Below are 23,508 nucleotides of genomic sequence, written 5' to 3' on the forward strand. Positions count from 1 at the left end.
GAAGAGAGAGGATGTCTCTGTAAAATGTCTGTAATGGCTTGTCTTCAAATATGCAGGCTTTATGCAGTATAGGAGGGTGAAAGTGATTTTATCCCCTCTTGCTAGCCATGGCACTTCTCTCTGATACAATATTCAGGGGGAAAACATCAGGACTTCTGTTTCCCCTTAGAGTTTTTTTTTTTACACTTCTTTGTATAAATTCTCTTCTGTGACCAGTTGAAGCTGTTTGTTTCATATGTAATTGTATCTAAGGGGAAGATGCAGCTGGGTTAAAGATAAGCACTTGTGTGTGCATGAATATCCATTGTTAATTAATGAGGTGATTTCTGAAACCAGGCTTGGGTGACGTGGTCTGGTGTGAGGTGTCCCTGCCCATGGCAGGGGGTTGGAACTGGGTGATCTTAAGGTCCTTTCCAACCCAAACCATTCTGTGAGTCTGTGTAATTTTATTCACTAAGCATGTCAGGAATTCTGGAAAAAAAGAAAAGTGGAGGATTCTTGGATATTTGAACAATTTGGGTTAATGGGCACTAACAGTAGTCTTGAGAGGGGGGAAGCATGTGTGCAGGAGAAAAAAAGCTGACTTTGGCAACTAAAAGAGAAAAAACAGAGTGAGCAGGAAGCGTATCATGGGCAAGGGTAAAGAGCTCTTGGGACAGCCTCCTGCTTTACCTGCTGAGGGCATTTTAAGCTGTCTCATTTGTTGATTCCTGTACAGCTGGAAAAGGTCTGATGAGGTGGCAAGTCCAGTGAGTGGATGGGGGAATGCCTTGAAATGATAAATGAATGCTAGTTATTGAAACCAAGAGTTTAATTTTTATTTGTGAGCTTGATACTAATGAAACCAGTTACTATTTTAAATTCTGTACCAGCATCTTCTAACTGGAAAGTCTGCCTGCGTTTTGTCTAGGTGCTCAGGGTAGAATGTCAAGAGCTGAATAGTTCAGATGGTGCCAAAGTTCAACCCGCTCCAGCAGCCATTAATGGTCAGGTTCCTCCTGCACAGTCACTTACCCAGTGTAACAGTTTATGTGGACACATTGCGTAGTTAAATACATTGGGAAACTAACTCAGTTTTAAAAGATTCTGTTCTGGGGGCTAAGAGAGGATTATTTTCCTCAATGCAGTTTGACGTGTGCCTGTACCAGCAGTTGTTCTGGTGTAAATAAGGTTGTGGTGTGAGGTGGGAATAAGCTGGATGGAACAAGGTGTTAAAGCCAGCACTGTTGCTGAAAGAGGTATTTGTGAGAATACCCCCTGTTTTGCTGCAGAGCAGCAGGAGGGAGGGTGTAACTAACTCTTCTGGCAACTGCTGGGTTCTTTGTGGTCATTTTGCTCTGACCTAGCTCTGAGTGCCTGCAGACCTTCATTCAGGTCCCCCTTTACACTGAACAGAAATCTCATTGCTTCTAAACCCTGGCAGAGCAGGCTGTGTGCCAGGCTGGAAGGGATGTAAATTTATTCACTGATAAAAAGCCCCATCCAACCTGAACTTGTCTGTATGATACAGCTGGCCTTCGGTGCAGTCATCTCATTGTCCTTTTCTCCACCTTGTCCTGGGCACTTCTGCCACATGAGAAGCTGCAAACAGCCCATCATGCAGCACAGATATATGTCCCTTCCAGGTATTCACCTCAACTCTGCCATTCCTTATGCTGTAACTCAGCCCTTCTGAGTTTTTGCAGTGTCTGCACAAAGCCTGTTCAGTCCTTTCCTGTGTATCTCACAACTTTCCCATAACTGTAGATCCCTCTGGTATAGAAGTTTCTTGCCTTCCTTTTTCCAGATGTAACATAGTAAGGTTTTCCTCTTTTTCAAGTGCTTTCTACTTACATCAGGGACTGTAACGATAGGACAAGGGGTGATGGGTTCAAACTGAAAGTTTGAACAGGGCAAGTTCAGGTTGGATCTAAGGCAGAAGCTCTTCCCTGTGAGGGTGCTGAGGCGCTGGCACAGGGTGCCCAGAGAAGCTGTGGCTGCCCCATCCCTGGCAGTGTTCAAGGCCAGGTTGGACACAGGGGCTTGGAGCAACCTGCTCTAGTGTGAGGTGTCCCTGCCCATGGCGGGGGTTGGAACTGCATGAGCTTTAAGGTCCCTTCCAGCCCAAACCATTCTGTGATTCTATAGCATATCCCCTCATTTCTTTATTAATTTTATTATAAAGCCTCATTAATCCCTTCAGTTCTGTGCAGTTTGTTCACAGGTCAACTGCTTGAAGCCTTTCTCCAGTTTTTCTTCAGTTATCAGTTGGGCAACTTTCCCATCAAGTTGATGCCATTTTGCCTGAGTAGGAGGACCAATGAAAAGGAGAAAGCGTTTTAAGATCTGTGAGATGCAACAGTGTTAAGAGTCTTTAAGACTCCTCCTTACACCACCCCCCCCACTCCACCCCCCCGCCCCAGCCCAGGAGAAGCAAAGACACCCCATCAGCTCTGCCTGGCACTTGCAAGCATGCTCACTCCCAAGATTATCGTTCTTGTGGCTGTATGTTGATGCTCCTATCGATATCCCTGTAAATCAGCCATGTGCTGGGGTTTGTCGTCTCCTCACTTTCGTGCACAAAGTCCTCTGTGTTCAGGCTGTCAGATTCCTAAGCAGGGTTGAAGCCAGGAGTCTCCCCTGCCAAATGCAGTATTCCAGGAGGTTACGTTACACTGTCCTCTAGTGGTAAAGTGTTCTAGTTGCAGCCTTATCTCAAAGGCAAGGGCTTTCAGGCCCTTCATTCTCTGTGTTAGTATATGATAATACTGTTCTTGAAGAGCTATCTCGCTTTGGGAAGGTTTGGTTGGCTGCCTCAAGCCATCTTCTGTGTTGTTCCTTGATCTCAAGTGGAAGAATATTTGTTGGAAAAGTGCAAAACATGAAGTCAAGGGATGTGAGTTATCCATTTGAACTGTGAAGGCTTGGTGAAACTCTGGGTACCATTTTTCCCTGACGTTTTTTTTTGTATGGAGAGTAGGGTGACGATAACAACTACTTCATCATGGTGTTTGAGGACTGTTGATGGAAACAGAGTCCTTGGTGCAAAGAATATACAGTCTATAAAACCCAGTAACACATTGCCTGTTACAGCAGGACACGAGCCCTTTGGGAGAATCCAGTCTCAGAAGTGGTATTTTTTTATATGTTTGCATAAAACCAGGGTGAACCCATGCTCATAATTTTGAAGTTCAGTGGTTTTCAGTGAATTCTTACCTAGTAACACGGACTGCAAAGCAGATGGAGGCTAGGGAAAGAAAACAAAAAGCCACAAAGATTTCAAATGTTTCCTTTACTTTTCATATGGGTGTTTTAGAGTATGTTTTGTTAATATGTTCAGACCTAAATGATTAAATCATTTCTTAGTGTTAATCAGTTGTTGATTTAACTTTTAAATTAAAAATATTTTGAGATAAATAGAAAGTAATAAATTATTTCAGGTTACTGTCTGTCCTGGGTTCAGCAGTAGCAGTCAGTTTTTCTCCTTCTTGGTAGCTGGTGCAGCGCTGTGTTTTGACTTTCAGCCTGGGAACAGTGCTGATAACACCAATGTTTTTAGTTGTTGCTCAGTAATGTTTACCCTGACCAAGGACTTTGTGAGGCTCATGCTCTGCCAGGGAGGAGGGGAACTCGGGAGGAAGCAGACAGGACACCTGACCCAATCTAGCCAAAGAGGTATTCCATACCACAGCACGTCATGCCCGAGAGGGTAAATGGGAGTTACCCGAAAGGACATGGGGTCTTCTGGGTCAGACTCATTTTCAACGGGTGGTATCGTATTCTCTTCCCTTGTTATTTTCTCTTATCATTATTATCATTGGTGGTAGCAGTAGTGATTTGTGTTTTACCTTAGTTACTGGACTGTTCTTATCTCAGCCCGTGGGAATTACATTCTTTTGATTCTCCTCCCCTTCCCTCTGGGAGCGGGGAAGGGGGAGAGGGGAAGGAAAGAAAGAGGGGGGAAAAGGCGGGGGGTGAGTGAACGAGCTGTCTGGCTGGGTTTAAACCACGACACTGTCTGGTATCATAGAACCACAGACTGGTTTGGGTTGGAAAGGACCTTAAGATCATCCATTTCCTACCCCCTGCCACAGGCAGGGACACCTTCCACTGGAGGAGGTTGCTCCAAGCCACTGTGTCCAACCTGGCCTTGAACACTGCCAGGGATGGGGCAGCCACAGCTTCTCTGGGCACCCTGTGCCAGCACCTCAGCACCTCACACGGAAGAGCTTCTGCCTAAGAGCTCATCTCAGTCTCCCCTCTGGCAGGTTAAAGCCATTCCCCTTGTCTTGTGCCTACATCCCTTATCCAAAGCCCCTCTCCAGGTTTCTTTTAGGGCCTCCTTGTGTATTGGAAGGCTGCTGTAAGAACCCCCTGAGCCTTCGTGTCCCTGTTGATAATTAATAACTCTTATAATAGAATAAAACTCACATGCATTTTTCTGCACTCTTACAAAGGAATAAATAAAGAAAGAGGGAAGGAAGAAAAGAAAGAAGTTAGTTCATTAGAAATTATCACCTCCAGCCAGTGCCACCTTTACCCCCCCAACAGGGCTGTAATCTGACTTTCTTTAGATCTCCAGGGTACAGCAATTAGGTAAGACTTAATGATTTTCATGAGTCCCTGTGTCTGGTTTTGGAGGCCACTGTTCAGGACTCAGCAGACAGACAAATCCTCATCTTAGGTCATTTGAGTGAGGCAACCGGACAGTTAATTTCACACTGATCAAAGGTAATTTGAGGGGTGGCAGATCTAGGCTTGCTGGGCTGTAGCTCAATGTGTTACAAAGGATTGCTCTAAAGGCGTCAGTGAAGGATTTGCTGTGGAGGAAACAGCAGTAATGTAAGTTCTGTGGTTTGTCGGATAAACCTCACTCTTCTGTGCCCGGTACTAAATCACTGCTCGAGTGGCTTGCTTTGTATGTAATAGGTTTTTGACATAGAGGTTTTTAAGACACTGAAGTGTTGTTTAGGCTTTAAAACATACTTGGTTCACCACCTGTATGCTCCACCACCACACGAGGCCCTGGAGCTCACTATCAATATTGGTTCAATATTGGAGTGAGGCTTGCTGCCATCTGACTTGCTACTGCTAAAGGAGCTTGAGATGGAGCCGAACATCACAGATCAGTGCTGAGGATCTCCACCTGCATAAATGAATCATGGATCATGTTTGATCACTTACAAATACAAGGCACAATATAGAAACCAAATAGCCCTCACGTACATGGTCAGCAGGGAGAATATAAGCTCTTTGATCGGGTATTCTCATTGCCTTGGGGAGAAGGGGGGCTGCTGATTAAGGGTGTGCCTGATGGGTACCCTGATAGATCCCATGAACAACTGCCTTACAGCAAGGCCAAGATTTCAAAAGGAAAACTAGCTCTACCACATGTCTCAATTCTTTACCTTCTTTGTTGGGGGGAAGAAGTGGGAGTTTCTTGTAGCAGCGCAGGTAAAAAAAAAACTTGCAAGGAAGGGATTTTAGCAGAGGGCACGGGACAAGACCTGAGCCACCTTCTGTTGTGGTTATTTTTGTCGGGGGGGGTGGGGGGGGGTGGTGTTGGTTTGTTGTTTGGGTATTCTCTTCAGGGAGTGGTTTGTGTGATGGATTTTCCATACATGTATGCGGGAAGAAAGGAGCCAAATTTCTTCTTATCCCAGGTGTGTCAGCTTGTTCTTAAGTAGCATGTCCTGCTGGTTTGGGGACATCACGTCGCATTATCTGGTTTTACGCTATTGGCACATACAGTTTTCTCTTTAGAAGCTGGGAGGTTTGCTCATAGCCCTTAACCAGCACCTCAGTCCTACACTGTGGTAAGCAAAGTCAGCAACTCCTTCCTATCTTACCAGAACTTTTCTTTTTGAACAGAGTCAATCCCTTTAACAAAATGAATTATTTAATCTATAGTATTGACAAAGTTGATTTTTGCAAATAAATTACTTCTAAATTCATATTGCTTTGTCCAAAAGTTGATTAATCCTGTCTTCAGGTTTTTGAGTTTATAAGCCCTTTTGTGCTGATTTATGCTTCCAAATAAGCTTTTCTTTTTAAAGACAAGAAGTAGTTTAGATGTGACAGGAAGGATATGGATTTTCTTTTTAATAATAAGTACTGTAGATACTACTAATAAGTATTTGTAAATTTAATAATCTGTTTCTCCCTGCTCTTAGATGAAGATCAAATCACGTAATACCAGGATTTACCACTGATTCTCTGGAATTTTTTATCAGTAATGACTAGGAAGTCTGTTTACTATGCAGATAAAAGTAAGTAGTACAAATAGAGTAGAGGTTAGAGAACATATTTGAATAGAAGATAGTAGATGTGAAAAGTACATGTGTGCATGGTAAACAACTGGAATGAGATTCTGGCTGGACACAAACCATTACAGCTCCATGGAAGTTAATAGAGCTATACAAATTCACATGAGCTGAGAATCAAAGTAATGAAGTTTAAACTGAAGCAGGGGAAGTTCAGGTTAGATCTAAGGCAGAAGTTCTTCCCTGTGAGGGTGCTGAGGTGCTGGCAAGGGTGCCCAGAGAAGCTGTGGCTGCCCCATCCCTGGCCAGGTTGGACACAGGGGCTTGGAGCAACCTGCTCTAGTGGAAGGTGTCCCTGCCCATAGCAGGGGTTGAAACTGGATGAGCTTTAAAGTCCCTTCCAGCACAAACCATTCTGTGACTCTGTGATCCTAAGAGAAAAAGGGAGAACTATGGATGGACTTGGAGTATGCGGGGAGGAAGTCTGTAGATTGCAGGGGGAAATAACACAGCAGATGTGACAGTGATGCTTCAGACACTGGAATAATTGTATTTCTGGTTCTGTATGTGTGGTAGTTGGCTCATAAATGGTTTCTTACACACACAAGACCTTGAAGTAGGTAAGAATATAGAGTTTGTCTTGGTAGGTCAAGCAGTGCACTTAAATGGTCCAGCCGCTGGATGTCTCTCTTGTGCTTACATGAATGAGGACTGGCCTTTCAGAGTGAAAACCCTACTCTCGGAAAGATAAATGGGTCAGTATGGAAAGCCAGCTGTCCAGATGACTGAAATGATGTGACACCAGGCCAGCTCTCGATATGATAGACTGTAAGTACGAGACATAAGCAAGATTAACAGTTGAGAAATGCAGTTTTCCTCCATTGCAAGAGCCCTTCTTCCCAGACCCGTTCTTCTCACTTGTGCTCTGCACAACTGTGTTAACCTGCTGCCAGTAACTGAATGTGATTTGAGAAAACAAGTTAAAATCAGTGGTGCCTTTCTCAATAGATACAATAGGTAAGCAAAACACATGGCAGTGGAAATGCACTGGGATTTCTGGCTCAGGTCAGTTTTAGTTGGTAGTAACTTAAGTTAGCCAAGAATTTCCCTTTTCTGGAAGAGTCTGCACCTTCTATTTATTTCTCTAGTTTGAAACAGAATTGAGAGAGACACATTCAGACCTTCCCATGAAATCCTGTTCTGGCAAAGTAAACATTAGGGAAGACTTTTGGCCATTTGTGTGAGTTGGGGGGGACAGGCCAAGGTCTTTGTTTTGCTCAGCTGCATTGCTTAAGCAGTGGAACTCTTTCTGCATGCACATTATCAGCTCTTGTTTGGTTGAGGTGTCAAAAATACATGAATGGAGGGAAATGCTTCAAAAACCCTTTTGAGGTTAAGACTTCAACGCCTCTGACGTGCAGAATCAAAGAGTTTTGTCCTGCTTTGTAGCCCATAGCTTTCAGTGCTGTGAAATTTAGGGAAGAACAGAGTGAAGCCTCAGGCTGTGATTTCAGAAGGACCTGTGAAGGTAAGTGCTGAGAATTTAGGGCTTCAGTGATTTAAGTAGGATAATACAGGAATTTGGGGCTGGGAAGGGATGTAATAGAGATCTTTAAGTTTCAGGGTGCTGTGATGACTGGTTAATTTTTTCCATTCTTCAGTTCTCTACGCTATCTTCAGAACAAGTTTCATCTGTATATTGTGAGCTAGCATCTTTCCTTATACTATTTGTTTAATTCTTTCTGTTAAAACCCAACTTATATTACAAATTCTGAATGCTAGAAGTCTATTCTTTATTCTGGTATGTTTCAGAATTGGGCTGGATTTATTTTCTGCATCTCTCAGGATCTATGGAAGAAGGCAAGTAACGTTTTACTTCAACACTTGGCCAGTGTTTGCGCTCCTCTAGTTTATTTCTTTCCCAAATGTTGCCACGAAGTGATAGATCTTTGTGTACATTCTTTGTAATCAAAGTGGGATTAAGCTGAGGTCCTGTTTCCCTGAATGTAGCAGGAAAAAAGACAATAGGAAACAGCTCCCTTGGCAGTAGCCCAAGTCTCTCTCTTCAATCAGCAGAAAATTCTCGCTCCCTATTTTTTTCCTCCTTGTGGGAATTCAGGATCATTCTACAAAGTCTTTTTAATGTTTTGGGGTTTTTTTTGCCTGCACATGTAATATTTATGACTGGCTTGGTTACCCCATTTTGCTAAAATCACATACATACACACCTTTGTATTCACATCCGCATGGATCCCACTGTTTTTATTTGCCTGTCTTGTGGCATTTCCAGTTTGCCCACAGTTATATTTAAAAAGTGTTTTCCTCTCTAGGACTACAAACTGGTTCCGTTCCACTTTGTTTCCTGACGGTTTTCTCTGTGGCCAGCAAGGAAAACAGGCAGGGAAAGTGTGCCTCCTGTTTCTTTGTAATGGGTGGGTTTAGGAACCAGTCTATTACCATATGCTGAAATGTGCTGTTATCAATTCTTTGGAGCTTCGCTTTTTTGTAAAGGACCTAAAAAGCATTTTTGCTCTGTCATATATCATCCTGTGAAATTTAAATACCAGAAATGCTGTTTAACAGTCTAAAGCATTAAATAGGGGATGTGCTTATTGCAGTGTTCTCAAAGCTTAGGACAGGCAAACCTGCATTTTGCTATACTGAGTATTTTAAGGCCTATACTCCTTCTGGGTTTTAGCTTTTCCAAGGGTAGTGTTAGGAAAGATCTTTGCCTAATCCTTCTTATGTATAAAAACAATAATCAGAAGTGGTAGTTCAGTGCAAGAGCCAGGTTGTGTGGTTGTTATCTCAGACTGGCAGTGAAACCCCGAGAGAGTTATTTCATTTTGTAAATTAGCATGTAATTAGAAAAGGAGTTTGACCTTGATCTGTGGGCCATGTTTGGTGGGGTTTTTCCCTGGCAAAATCAAGAATAGGCAGCATCACAGTCATAGAATCATAGAATGGTTTGGGTTGGAAAGGACTTTTAAGATCATCCAGTTCCAACCCCCTCCCCACAGGCAGGGACACCTCACACTAGAGCAGGTTGTTCCATGCCCCTGTGTCCAGCCTGGCCTTGAACACTGCCAGGGATGGGGCAGCCACAGCTTCTCTGGGCACCCTGTGCCAGCGCCTCAGCACCCTCACAGGGAAGAGCTTCTGCCTTAGATCTAATCTGAACTTGCCCTGTTTCAGTTTGAACCCATCACCCCTTGTCCTATCACTGCAGTCCCTGATGAAGAGTCCCTCTCCAGCACCCTTGTAGCCCCCTTCAGACACTGGAAGCTGCTCTGAGGTCTCCACGCAGCTTCTCTTCTCCAGGCTGAACAGCCCCAATGTTCTCAGCCTATGGTTTCTTTCTGTAGCTTTCATCTAGATTTAGTGGTTCCTTCAGAGTTTGCATCATTAATTCCCCTATACTGAATCTTGCAACAATATTTGTCCTAGTGTTGCCAGAATTCCCCGTTGTGTGGATCTATTAGAACTCTGCAAAAGGAGACGTGGAGGGAAAGGCACATACACAGATGAGCGCCGTACAGAGCTCTTCAAGTACCAGTGTATTTTTAGTCAAAAGCAAATGTCTGTTTAATTCAAGAATTAGAAAATTGGATGGAAGAAAAGTGGGTCTGTAATTCTGTTCATAATTAGAGAGGTCCTTTTTGGGGGGCTGAAGCTAAGTAACGTAAACTATGTAGGTTTCTGAGCACCATAGAAAACATCAAAGTTGATAATGTAGGAGGTTCTTGTGGTCCAGGAAAAGGAGGGGGATTGGTTTCTAAGATAGTGAAAATCGGCATCGCTCAGTTGGAGCTCTTGGTTTCTGTTGATATACAGTAGGTGGAAATCGGGTTAGGACTGCAAGTTGTACAGAAACAAAGAAAACCAAAGAAGCTGCGTTGAAAGCATCCATCTAGGAAAACATTGTGGGAAGAAAACCGCAGTGAAAACAGCACCCTTGCTAAATTCAATTTACTATGAAATTTAATAACGTTTCCTAGTGGGGAGTTGCTGGAAAATGTGGCCTGCAATATGATTGCTCATTTAGCTGCCTTGACATTATATTTACAAGAACTATGTTCCTTTTCTTTTGTTTTCTATTACTTCTAAAGAAGCTTTCTAGAGAAAAATGCCTGTGCTTTATAACCACCTTAAGAAGCATTTGCTATGGTTGTTTCCAAAGGAACAGCTTAATAGTTTCATAAATATCCAAGTTAATAGGCTCCTAAACCCAAGGAGAATTGTCTGTAGGGGATTTCTACTTACACAGAAATAGCTACTCTTGAACTGAAACTTTCCCTAAACTTTCCCTCTAAGCCTGTTACCTATTACCACATACATTGCTGTCCTGATCCTACTTCCTTTTGCTGTTTTGAACCAACAGTGGGTAGGCCAATACTCCCATAAGATGGACTTGGGGTAAAACATGATCTTACAAATTACAGCACATGAATGACATTAAGTGTAGCTTGGGACTGTAAGATCACAAACAGGCTAATGGCAACACACTCTTTGCAGATGCAACAGTTGTGCCACATCATCATAAAGCCCATTATGGCTGGATTTGAAGAAAAGATCAAATCTTTCCAAAAGTGGCTTCCAGAGAGGAGTCTGAGAAAACGAATCTCTTTTTTTCTTGCATTGAGTTGCTATTTGATATGCAGTAGGAGATGCTTCTCCTTTATGTTTGCTGCATTTTTTCCCTGATTTAAACTGGAATGGTGTTACAGCACCTAACAGTCTTGATAAGCAGCTTTTACAAGACAGAAAATCATTCTTTCCTGCATAATGCGTATGAGCGTCATAATGGCCATACTTAACAAAAACAAGCTCTTTCCTCCCCTTAGAAGTGCAGGAGAACCCAGCTAATGGCAAATTAAATTACACTGTGCTTTATTCTTCTGTTCAATATCGATGTTGTACTTGGGGAGTGGGGGGGTTATCCTTCTTAGGCAGCTCACGGAATCGTGCTTAGGAAAGGCCATGTGAAGCATGGAAAGAGATGCTAGAAAACTGGGTCTTCCTGTTAGGATTTTGGAACAGGCCTGAAGTCCTGTTGGATTTTCTGCTGCTAAAGCCTTAAACCAGTCTGAATGCAGTAGTGTTGATTTTGCACAAGGAAGCAGGAGACTGAAACAAGACTGAGCAATGCTGGTTTGTTTGGTGCAAGCTGCTGGTACTCTCCCCATCACAGCTGAGCTGGTTCCACCTAGGAAGTGCAAGTGAGCTGTGATTTAGTTTGGTGTATCTGCATCCCCATCTGGGGTGCCCATGAGACCGACACTAAGAAGCCCTTGCCCTATCCTTCTTTACTGTTCCTGGGTGTGGTGATTTCATCTGATGTGCAGGCAGCTGTTGATCATGTTAGGTATTTGTATTTCACATTCCTCAAGTCTCCTAAATTCTTTGTCAGTGGGGAAGAAACATCCATAAAGTTGTTTACCCACTGGAAAGTTTTCTAAGCCTGTTATCTACAGTTTTATATGAGAGCTTGCATCAAAATCTTGATTTTTGAAAGGTAATTCTAGAACTACTTTGTTCCTATGGGAGACTGGTTCCCTCCAGAAAAACGCATGCCTCCTTAGGAAGGATGATGAGATGTCATAGTTTTGACTTTAGAGTGAGCTCTTAATTCCCTCAACTGCTGTTTCCTGACAAATCCATCCCTGATGCTCCTGATTGCAAGGAAAAACATCTTTTCTCCTTCAGGCAACAAGGAAGCCTCTCCCCCTTTCCCCTCTGCTCAACTGCAGTTGAACAAAAACCATCATAAAAACTTGGAGGGAGGAATAGAATTCAACATTTCTTCTAATCGCCAAGCACGATATAAAATAAATCTTAATCCCCAAGAGTCCTCTCTTTAAAATGTGTGTATCCTCTTTCCCCACTATACTAGGCTGAAATAGTGAGGCAGGAACCAGCCCCACTGTTAGGCTGACTCGGATCTTCTATTCTGCTGAGACTGATGGCATCTATTACCTTTCTCTTGCTTAATTTTGGGGCTCCCTCTCTATTACTCTCCTTCTCCCACTCATCACTCCCTCTTCCTTGTGTCACTCTGTCCTTTTCTTGATTCTCTGACAGCTTTGCAGTTTGCTCCAGGGTTGGACCTAGAGTATATTCTGTTCTGTCTCACTGGGGAAGCTGAAACTTTGCATCCCTTGAATTTCTCTGGCTGTTGCGTAATTGAATTGAGAGGGTCAATCAGCATTTGATTATTCTGACAGTCTTCATGGAAAAGTTTGTCCAGTCAAATCATAATGTAATTACAGACTTTGCTTTTAGCATGAATATATTTCCTTTCAGCGACACTGGAATTATTTACTATTCCCAGTGCTTATGTATTACTTTGACAGAGATGCAGTGGGCTATGAGTAATTTTAAGGTGGCACAATTTAGCCCGTACAGCTTAAAAACAAGGATCTCCCCCCTTCCCTTTTGCTCCATCACATTATCAGTGGACACATTTGAATTGTCAGCTTTCCCAAAGCCTTGGTGTGCAGCCTGGAATGATCAGATTAATTTAATTGCATAACCACATTATTGCTAACTAGTACTGTATGCCCTCTTGTTCTTGCTTTATCTTTCCCCTGCCAGTTCTTCTGGGATTTATTCTTCTTATTATTATTATTATTCATCCTATTAGTTTAAACATAAGAATTCCAGGTCAAAATAGCCTGTAATGTGGAAATGTAGGCTTCCAGGAGCTGTGTGGGCTAGGAGTAAACTTGTGACTTTGTCTGGAGGCAGGATGCTAAGATGGCTCAGCCGGCAGGTTAACGATGATTGCCGTGAATATTAAATGACAGAAGCAAAACAAAACTCCCAGAGAGACTCTCGGGCACAAATCATACCCAGCAGCACAACCAGCTTGACAGCTGCCTTGCAGTAGACTGTCTTGAAAGGAAACAGTGCTGAGGCATTTCAGAATGATTTTTATATCCCTTAAAGCCAATTTGTGATGCGCTGTTTGAAAGCTGGAGGCCTTAATGATTTATAGCTGCAAGCACAAATCTGTTTTCTGAAGTAGATAAATAACAGGTAAAAAAAAAAAAAAAAAGTGTTTCAGAATATTTCTGAGCTTTGTGCTTGCTAAAACTGGGCACAAGGGGCAAGCCTTACTGTTGAAGTTGATACCAGCTCTTTTGTGTGCAGCTATAGTCCCACTTCTTCCTCTGAAGTTCTTCTGTTCCCTTCTTTGGGGTGGGTTTATTTTCCTCTCTAAAAAGACCCCGCTGCAGGGCATAGAATGACAAACTACAGATGGGTTTGTTTCTTTCTTGTGATTTGTCCCAGACAGGATCAGAGCTTGCTGTTCACAGAGCTCCTCCTCAGCTCCAGTGGTGTAATGCCAGTTCCCGCTATGTGGAAAAAATGCTCTATTACATGCAAAAGCTTAAATTCAAGCACCTTGGATTTATTTGATGTAATCCCAACACAGCTCTGGGATGATCCCACTAACAGCACTGCAGTCTTGCTCCGTTTCTAAAAGAATGTCTAAAGGTGAGATATTCTCTATGGCTCAGAGATAATCTTTGGTACACTAAACAAGTCAGGGTCAGATTCTTGAACGTAACTTACTTGACTTTCATGGTTATGTAAATTTATACCAGCTTAATATGTGGTTCAGTGATTTTCAGACACCAAAAGGAAGGAGCTGAAATAACAGAGTAGGTTTTGTCAGATAACTGCATGTAGGCATGATCCATTTTGTGGTGTTATTCTGAGTATAAAAAGATCAAGTAAATCTAAGCTATTTTTAGGTGCAGTGAGTCAGTCTAAATGAGCTGATGGAAAAAGATACAAATGAAAGGACAGTCCACTTAGAGGAAGTTATGGAGAGTAATGCTTTTACATAAATGTTCTGCAGAATTCACTTGGCTTTCCAAACCCTGCCTGTAAGTCAAGAAGGGCTTTCCAGTGGCTTGTGGAGACCTCTCTAGACATACGGTACTGTCTTTGTTTTCGGTTCAATTGCATTAAAACCAGCACATGTTTTAAAAGTAGAATTTTTCAAGTAAGTAATTGATGCAGTTATTCTAGTGATTATGAACAGTGTGTGCAGTTGGAAAGGGAAGCAGCCAGCACCATCCCAGCTGTGAAGAAACCACATTCAGTGACAGCATTTTTGAGCTAGGATCAGGACAAGCCCTGATTTATTTCTGTTGTTGTTAAATCAAACAGGCTAGTTGAATGGGAGTGATTTTTTGACTTAAGGGTAACATGAACCAGTTCCATTTAAAAGACTTAGGCTGGCTTCTCTTTGTGTTTTCACAGTACCATGAGGAATTTGGACACATACTCTCTGACAGGGCTTGCAATAAGGTGAGCTACAGTATTTTGGAATAGTCATTTGTAACTATTTCCCCATGTATTAAAGTTTCCCATAAATACATGTTACTTTGCACAGCAGATGCTGCAAGCATAATCATTTAGATAAAATCTTGCTTAGGATTTTAGGGTTTTTTCAAGCTGAAAAGTTTCTTTAGCTACTGAGGGAAATTCACATTAATGTATCTTAGCCTGCAAAGGGATTGGAGGTTCATTTCTTACTTGAAATATCTATTCTATTTTATCATAAACTAGCTAAGCCTAGTAGATGAATGCTGAATGTCTCATTAAAACTCTTGAGAATGTTGTGAAACACCTTTTATACAATACTTTTAAGTGGCTGAGCAAGAAAGGCTACTGGGGATCATCATGATTTCTACCAGTGGACATACAGGCAAATTCCAAGTGATGACAGACATGGAAGAACATGGGCAAAATACACCCACTTCAGCTGAAGGATGGAGCATGACAAAGCAATACCCCTTTGGAGTGAGGAAATTGAAGGTGGAGCTTCAGAGTGTAGCATTCTTGATACTACAGCCATCTTAGGGTCCAGCCAGCCCACAAGTCCAACGAATATTACCTTCTTCAAATGGCTGGAAGTCCCAACAGGCACAAAAGATAAAGGGAATTCAAGGGAAGCATCAGCTCATTTTAACAGCCGGGAAAACTAGCATTAAGAATTGTAACACTGTAGTGAAACTGGGAATTGTACCTTCATCTATGTCCCTGGTCACCTCTTCAGCAGCAAAACTCCAGCCTCCTTTCTTTAACTAGAATGAGCATCGCTTAAAGACAAAATGAGAACAATTAGTAAGTAATGTACTGAATAGCAGTGATTTTTCTATGAATCCAGGCACCTGCAAGGTATCAAAGCCAAAGGCATCAGTATTTTTGGAAGATGAGGCTGAGGATGTCGAGCAAGAAGCCAGCAGTCACAAAGTGTTTAATTCATGTTGATTTTCCCAGAACTGTATCCAAGGAGGATGTCACGCTTTTCCGTTCTCAAGTTCAACCTTATCTCTGAGTGCATCAGCAAGTTTCACCTCTTCTGAAACTGTATTCTTCAGTGAGCTATTTATAAGCTCCTGCTGCTTCTCACAAGTAGAATTTCACTCGCTTTCCTTCTCTGCCTCAGGTTGTTATATTTCACTGATAAGCTGCTGCTTCACATATAAACCTTTCCACAGCCTGTTTTCTTCCAGCTCCAAGATGTGCTAAACTCAAAAGAGACCGTTCAGAGAAATGGGAAGGAAGTATTTATCCTTGGCAGCAGCAATTTAGGGACATATGTAATGTTTAATGTGTTGAATCATAGAGGCTCAATACATACTCAAGCATCCCTACCTTAAAATCCTTTCCTTGTAGTGATAGGACAAGGAGTGATGGGTTCAAACTTAAACAGGGGAGATTCAGGTTAGAGATAAGGCAGAAGCTCTTCCCTGTGAGGGTGCTGAGGCACTGGCACAGGGTGCCCAGAGAAGCTGTGGATGCCCCACCCCTGGCAGTGTTCAAGGCCAGGTGGGACAGAGCCTTAGGCGACATGGTCTGGTGTGAGGTGTCCCTGCCCATGGCAGGGTGTTGGAACTGGATGATCCTAAGGTCCTTTCCAACCCAAGCCATTCTATGATTCTGTGATTCACTAAAACTGATAGGTTGGTCTTTTGCACCTTAATACTGACAACTTTACAGCTATCCAAAGAAGTTGTCATCATCATTTCATTTTTGCCTCTCATTTTTGTTGTGTCAGAGATCAGAACTCTGCAGGGTGTCACTTCTGACCTGTTCAGTTCAAGAAATACATGGAATAGAACAAGTTTTAGAAAGACTGTAAGACTCTTGCCTTTGTCTAAATTGCTAGATCTGTCTGTTGTGTATCTTAACCATGCATGTTTGTCTTTCTGTAACACAAAAATACATCACCAATGCCTTGAAAGTCCTACTGCCCTATTCTTACAAATTACTGCATACCAATTTTAAAGTACAGAGCATGGTTAAACAATAAATAAGGAAAAAGCAGTGGTATTCTTGAGACATTTCCAGGCATAACGTAGGACGCACACGTTACCTAAGAATATAATCTCAATTTAAACATGTAATCCCTTCAATTAAATCTTTTGCCATAGGTCTGATGCTGCGCAGTTCTGCAGTTCAGAATGAACACTTTTGGGGGAGCAATATTTATTCTTTTTAATGCTGTTTTTAGGAGCTTTGCTCAAACAAATATTATTAAAAGGTTCACTGTAATTATCAAGTTTGATTTACCAGGACTTTTATCTGTGATCATTACCAAAACAGCACTTCAGTGTAAAACAAAGGGTATGGAGCTGCAGCCTCCAAGGAGAAGAGAAGCCTCCCAGGATACTCTTCCTCTGCCACAGCTATTTTGAACCAGTTATCAGTTTCACCTGTGAAATTACCCTTCAGGCACTTAACTGGTTGTTAACTAAGCTCTGCGTATCCACCACGACTGATTTTAGTAGCTCTGTGAAGGAGCACAGAACTAGGTACAGGGAAGTTTTCCCTTCAATCGTCATCTAATTCTATCTGCCCAAACTGCCTAAATCAAATGCTACCTCTAGGATGGTTTTCTTCATGCAAAGATCCTGTTGTCTACAAAAGAAGGGTGCAAAGCTTTTAAGTTCAGCTCTACATTTAAACATGCCTACAAGTTTTGGATTCAGTTCATGTGTTTGACTCTTTGTAATCAGTCTCCTATCTGTGGTGTTGCCACCTCTGAAGCCCAAGTCGATGTGGCAAGAAGTGGACTCAAATTTTCACACAGCAAGGGTTAGATCCAAGTCTCAGCTTTACTTGCTGCCTTTGCACTGTACAATCTAGAAGGTAAAATATAGACATTAGGACATGGCTTTCTTTTCCTTTTTCAGAGAGGTTTCTTTAGTTGAGGGAAAATCATGTTGTATTTTGTTTTTTTTCCTGGATGGCTTATCCCTGAGACGGCTTGCACCCACATTCTTCTAAACTTTTCACTTCTCAGAAGTATAAAGTCTCACGTCAGAAGGATAAAGGCTCATGTCAAGAAGTACTGCAGAACACGGTAGTCTACACAGTGCAGAATTACTGATGACAACAGCTACAAATAACCAATGGGAAGCAGGAATAGGAATTGTTTATTCAGGGATACTTCCCGTGGCTCTGCAGTTCATCCAAGTCCACAAGCTCTGTTTCTCACAGGACATTAATCTCTCTTTCTGTTATCTTGTCAGCAGATAACCGAAGCCAAGAAGATCTAAGCCTAAATTCTGTAAACAAGTAAACTAAGACTCGCACCTTCTACTCAACAGGAGGAAAAAAGCCAGACCAGAAGGCGTTATATAAAGACGGACAGATGGGGCAGGTACAAATTTACGTCCTTATCATTGACCCTATAGAAGCAACTCCAGGAAGTGCTGCCTGTTATCAGACCTGCATGTACTGCTCTGCCACCTATACCTTACCCAGTATGGACTATCCCAGTAGCACACTAAGCTACATTCTCATTTCCCACCTATTTCGTTTTCTGGGTTAGGTAGCAGTGAAAACATGCTAAGGATATGTGCCCACTTAAAGTTTTATTATCATAACAGTGTTCCATCGAGTGGGAACCTCAAGTGAAATAGCCTAGGAAATGATTAAATGATGGTTGGACAGAGCCTTGGCTGACGTGCTCTACTGGAAGGTGCCCCTGCCCATGGCAGCGGGTTGGAACTGAATGATCTTAAGGTCCTTTCCAACCCAAACCATTCTATGAGTCTGTGCATAGGAAAAGCAGGGAGAGGACAGGAACAGTAAGCCACTCACTGCTGATGAGTTATAATCTAGCTACATTTTGAAATGCAGCTGGATGTGCTGGTCCCAGATGAAGCCAAGGCTATTACAGTCATCACAGCAGCACAGCTACTGAAGCCACCCTGTAAGAAAGCATGCAAAGAAGGGAAGAGAAGGGGGAAAACCAGTAGGCATTGGAAAATTATTTGGGAAATGCTGGTAAAAGAATAACCACCATTGCCACCAAATCCAAATGAATCCTCATAAAGCTGGCAGGTTACACCCATACCTCTGGGCAGGCATCATCAAGGGGACAAGTCCCAGCTGCTGCTGGTGCCTAATCCAAAGGTCACCAGTAGTAATCGTATTGTCATAAAACAAAAATAATTCTCTGAAGCAACAGTATTTTTAGATGTTATTTATTCCACCCCAGAGCACCATCCAACAGCAAGGGGGGCCCATGGAGTCCCTCCAGCAAATGAAGAGATCTAGCGTAAGACACAAACCAAGTTTAGAAAGCTGTAACATTGTGAAAGAAAGGACAAATAAAATAGAAACAGCTTTTCTGGTTATTCAGCTGCCAGGCCCCTGCAAACATAAAGTGGAGAATGAGCTAATAAAACCTTTCCTTCACAGGAAATGGCCAAAATGCTAAAGAAATAGAACAAAATACAGAATTGTATTTTTATCTATATTATTAATACAGAATTGGGAGCAACTTACATTCTCCTTAAGTTCGTGAAAGTCAGTCACTAGCAGCAATTTATATAGCACATGCTTTTAGGGCTCTCTTGTTGCTGAAAGCCTGTCAAAGAAACCTGGTAAAGGGGGCTGCTTTCATCCATCAGGATGTGCAGCTTTGTATTAGGTTAAAACAAGAGGAACAGATGAATGCACATTTCATGGCAACAGCAAGGATGAGGCTAGAGTAAAAACAAAGAAAAACTAATAGAAATGAAAAATGAGAGCTGCAGTTGTCAATAGAAAGAAGCTAACAATACCCACTAGGATACTCAAAGCACTATTATAAACTTGTGCTGCAAGAGTATGTGCAAAACAGTGGGCTACAGTTTCCTTTACATATCAGAGTGGAGGAAGCTACAAGGAAATCATCATAATCTAATACAGATGTAGGTCTTTAATAATCATGTAACAAAAATAATGTGTCGTTTATTCAAAACTAACATAATAGTCTTAAAATCTTACAGTAGTTCTCATGGGGGGAAAAGATTTTCCTTGGTTTACAGCTGTAGAGTAGGCCTAAATATTCTACAGTAACTGCATTTGAAGCAATGGAGTGGTTCAGATTGAGTATTCTCAAATCTGATGTGAGATTCAGTATTATCAAATATTAAGTCCCACAGTGCTTTTTAAAATGTAAGCCTCTATTACACCTGTCTGTACATCTGATACCTACACTCACTTGAAGCACAGAGAAGTGCTGTTAGCTCAAGGCATTGTGGCAAGGTGTTAAAGCATTCACACTTTTCCAAGGAGTGGGAAGCAACTTGGGATTTAAAGAAGACCAGTCATGTTTCAACTGTTAAACACTTCCTCATCTCTTCTACACAATGTAATTTTACATTACACACTTGTAAACAGAGAAATCCAGGCAGAAATAACTCTCATATGAAATAGTTCCTGTAATCCAGAGCAAAGAGCCCAAGTGTATGACACTGATCCAGATCTGTTTCCTCTAAACTACGTGTGTACACACATACCTCATTTTCTGAACAGAAAATTGACTCATGAGAGCTAATTGCTGTAATGAACCTCGGAGAACAGGGAACTGAGCTAATATTCCTTAGGAACTCAAAACTCATCTTTAATGTTGAAATGTGGCTGATCTTCAGGTTTGAAGGCTAGATTGGGGCTGCCATCCTCATTCAGGATTCGTCGAGAAGTATAGCCAACAATTGGATATTTGGCCTTATAAACATTATTGAAGATATCATCCAGGGACTTCAGTTCCTCTTCTGTGAGTCCTGTCTGAATGAGAGATGGAAATGAAGGTCCTGTCTCAAATAACAATACAGGTATTTGCATGCATTTTTCTTTGTTACTGATTACTGGAAACCCTGTGGTCAGTTTTTGGGTTTGCTTTGCAGAGTGTGAATAACAAAATCGACAGTATAATCTGTAATTTTATTCTTTTCATTCAAATTCAGTCTTGACAGTGCTTTTCATATATTCAGGTCAAACAAGCCATTCATCTCCCTTGGTTTTCCCTGCAGAAGTAAATCACCTCCAACAAGCAACAACCCACTGCGAGAGGCAGCTTTCACTGCCAAGTCAGTGACACAGGATACACTAACTCAATTGAAAAGAAAGGGATTTACTTGCTTTGGAAGCATCTTTTTAAACAGCCGGTAATTTCCCCTTTATGTGCTTACGTAGGTTGTATTGATTGCACAGATTAAACCCCTTCCTTCCTCTTTAAGGCTGTTAGCACTGCACCCTCCCTGAGCAGAAAACACATATCCATTTGATGTGTTTTGAGAATATTAATGTATTTGGGCTTTAAATATGGAAATCAACTTTAATACAAGCAATTTAATAGTATCATCAACTTGCAAACCAACAAAACTCTGCAAAATGGAATTAAACTAATGGTCTATTTTCTTACTATGTCATGCGTCAGATCTGCTGGATCCAAAGACATCTTTGCAACTCCTCGTGTTGAGTCTTTCCCAGCCAAAGCATTGTAGGGGGCTCCTTTCCCATAAAACTCTGTCAGATAAATAATAACAATACTCCAGTGATGATGTGACACTGCACAGGGTATGGTCAGTGTTCAGGGTTTTCAGCCTCTATTCTTCCCCAGCCTGTTACACTGACAAGTTCTGACACTGTTCCCCAGTTACACCTGAGCAACAGCTCAAGTCTAAAACTCTTCTTTCCAAAACTGACTTTTGAGGTGTTACTTTTTTGTAATATATCCCAGTCCCTAAAACCAAAACACAGCAGAGGGTGGGGTCTACAATACAGTCGTTGAACTCCTACGCTGCACTCTTAAAATCTACCTGTTCCATAGGGAGCTCTGCTTTATATTCTCATGAGAATTTTCAGTGGCAAGCCTTGTCTAACTTAGGATTCAAAGGGAAGCCAACATCTATGTCCAGACAAGCTGCATTAACAAGCTTAGGACAAAGCCATTAGTTGGCTTATGATGACATTCAGGCAAGTGTTCAGGGCCCCCATGGTCCCTTCAAACATTTTACAGCAAACCTGGATGAAGTATCTGGAGTTCAAATTAGAACATCTGTAGTTCTTAGGGAAGGCACAAACTGCAAATACAGCACTAAATGGTTGAGTGCTAAATGGGGATTTAGAAAAGGAGAAAGTATATTCTTTCTGTTGTGATTGCACTGCAGGTTTCTCATGCATTAGGAATATTTAAAAAGGAATTCCTGAATAGTAACACGAAAATGAAATGGACAGGAAAGGAGAAGCAAACTCACCTTTGCCAGAAGTGACATCGAACACTACTCCCTTCACCGCCAGGTAAATGGGCTGCCCTTCCTGGAAGGAAAGCCATCAACATACCCTCAGCCCTACAGTGTAAGCAAGCAGCAGTTAGCTTTAGCTATGAAACCCATAAGGACATGAGGATGAACATTAAATTCTCAGTTGTATGCTTTTTCCTGTTTGTGCGTATACAGCAGACACATCCCCTCCCTTGGAATTTCTTGTGCTTTAAACTGTCCCTGAGATTTATGGGCATTTTTTGAGCATTTAAGCATATTCAATGAGAGAACCTTTTTAATTTAAACATTACGCTCACAGAAGACACATCCCTCCTGCAAGTCACCTCTTGTCTGCTCAGTGATGATCAACTGCATCTGTTCCTAATGCAGATGGATACTGCCCAAGACAAAAGGGTGTATGGCCAACAGTGTTCTTTATTCAATTAAGAGAGCAACATAAACACACACAAATCTCATCTGCTGACATCTGTTTTACTTAATACGCCAGTGCTTCTGCTTTGTCTTTTACATGTATTTTTAACTCAGATGCTGTTAGTTTCTTGGAAGTATCCAGAGAAGGCCCTGAGGAGGGCCAGCTCATCTATAAAAGACACAGTACGTAGGAATATAGGACTTTATAATCTTGAATGTGAAGTTCTGCTGAGATTTCTGTGTCACAGAAAGCGAAGAACTCTTAAGCTGAAATTGCTTTGTTACTTCTCATAGGGGGGTAAAGCACCTAAACACATGGTTTAATGAATTATTGAGGAAGAATCACTTCGGCTGCAGTTATGGCTGTCTGCAGTACGTTGGCACGAGCACCTTGCCAAACAGGCAGTGAACAGAACAGGAACATCTGACTGCACGCAACTTCAGCGGGCCAAACCCAGCAGGACACGAGCCGTGAATGCCAACTGCTCACGGGCGCCCAAGAGCCGAGTTACCCCGGGAGGGAGGCACAACACGGCGGCACAGCACTACAAAACAAGGCTTAACGAGGTTGCAGGGGCCCGAGCAGCCGGCGAAGGCGGCCCCGGCCCCGCCGCGGCCCGCCCGCCCGTACCTGCTGCCCGTCGTATCTGGCCAGCTCGGGCTCGGTGAAGAGCCGCACGGGGGCCTCGGCCGGCTGCCGGAACCGCAGCTCCCGCTCGGCCTGGGCCGGGAGCGCCCCGAGCAGCGCGGCCAGCAGCACCCGCGCCGCACCGCCCGCCATGCCGCGGAGATCGGGCAGCCGGCCCGGCACCGCCTCCTCCGGCACCGCCCCCGACAGCCGCGGCCGGCGGCGGGAGCAGGCTCCAGGCTGCGGGATGGTTCGGGTTTAGCTGGAGGTACGCGGGAGGAGTGGAGCGTACGTGGTGAAGTGAACGAACTCACTGCGTGTAGAGCAGTACCAGTGTAAAGCGCACCGAAAGCTGTGCTCAGTTATTACAGTGAGGGCCCCTCACGACAAGAGGGACACTGAGGTGCTGGAGTGGGGCCAGAGAAGGGCAACGGAGCTGGTGCAGGGCCCGGAGCACAAGTGTGATGGGGAACGGCTGAGGGACCTGGGGGGGGTTCAGTGGGGAGAAGAGAAGGCTGGGGGGGGACGACCTGATCGCTGCCTACAAGTGCCTGAGAGGAGGATGGAGCCAGGAGGGGCTGGGCTCTGCTCCCAAGGAACAAGGGATGGGACAAGAGGAAACGGCCTCAAGCTTCCCCAGGGC

The 23,508-nt window shown here is 42.9% G+C and overlaps 2 protein-coding genes across 2 annotated transcripts in view; one reads left to right on the forward strand and one right to left on the reverse strand.

Annotated features, from left to right (window-relative positions):
• Nucleotides 1–23,508, forward strand: part of PACC1 (proton activated chloride channel 1) — a 179,242-nt gene that overhangs the window by 132,875 nt on the left and 22,859 nt on the right. The gene's annotated exons all lie outside the window — the stretch shown is intronic.
• NENF (neudesin neurotrophic factor) lies at nucleotides 18,744–23,031 on the reverse strand. The gene is made up of 4 exons (XM_061475465.1): nucleotides 22,869–23,031; nucleotides 21,800–21,860; nucleotides 20,965–21,068; nucleotides 18,744–20,327 (listed from the first exon to the last, which is right to left on the reverse strand). Exons 1-4 carry the CDS (start codon nucleotides 23,016–23,018, stop codon nucleotides 20,151–20,153), a joined length of 492 nt encoding a protein of 163 aa, XP_061331449.1. The 5' UTR covers nucleotides 23,019–23,031; the 3' UTR covers nucleotides 18,744–20,150.

This window comes from Pezoporus flaviventris, unplaced genomic scaffold (assembly GCF_033815535.1).
Source record: "Pezoporus flaviventris isolate CSIRO_AGI_PZ_B2104156 unplaced genomic scaffold, CSIRO_AGI_Pfla_v1 ptg000083l, whole genome shotgun sequence".
Lineage (NCBI taxonomy): Eukaryota > Metazoa > Chordata > Aves > Psittaciformes > Psittacidae > Pezoporus > Pezoporus flaviventris.

What these genes read in the sequence shown, in the direction of transcription:
- NENF (XM_061475465.1), bottom strand. Translation starts at nt 23,018, where the DNA reads ATGGCGGGCGGTGCGGCGCGGGTGCTGCTGGCCGCGCTGCTCGGGGCG. An exon ending in CCAGATACGACGGGCAGCAG is followed by an intron (nt 21,861 to 22,868) that starts GTACGGGCGGGC and finishes CTTTCCTTCCAG; the next exon opens with GAAGGGCAGCCCATTTACCT. An exon ending in CGATGTCACTTCTGGCAAAG is followed by an intron (nt 21,069 to 21,799) that starts GTGAGTTTGCTT and finishes TTTATCTGACAG; the next exon opens with AGTTTTATGGGAAAGGAGCC.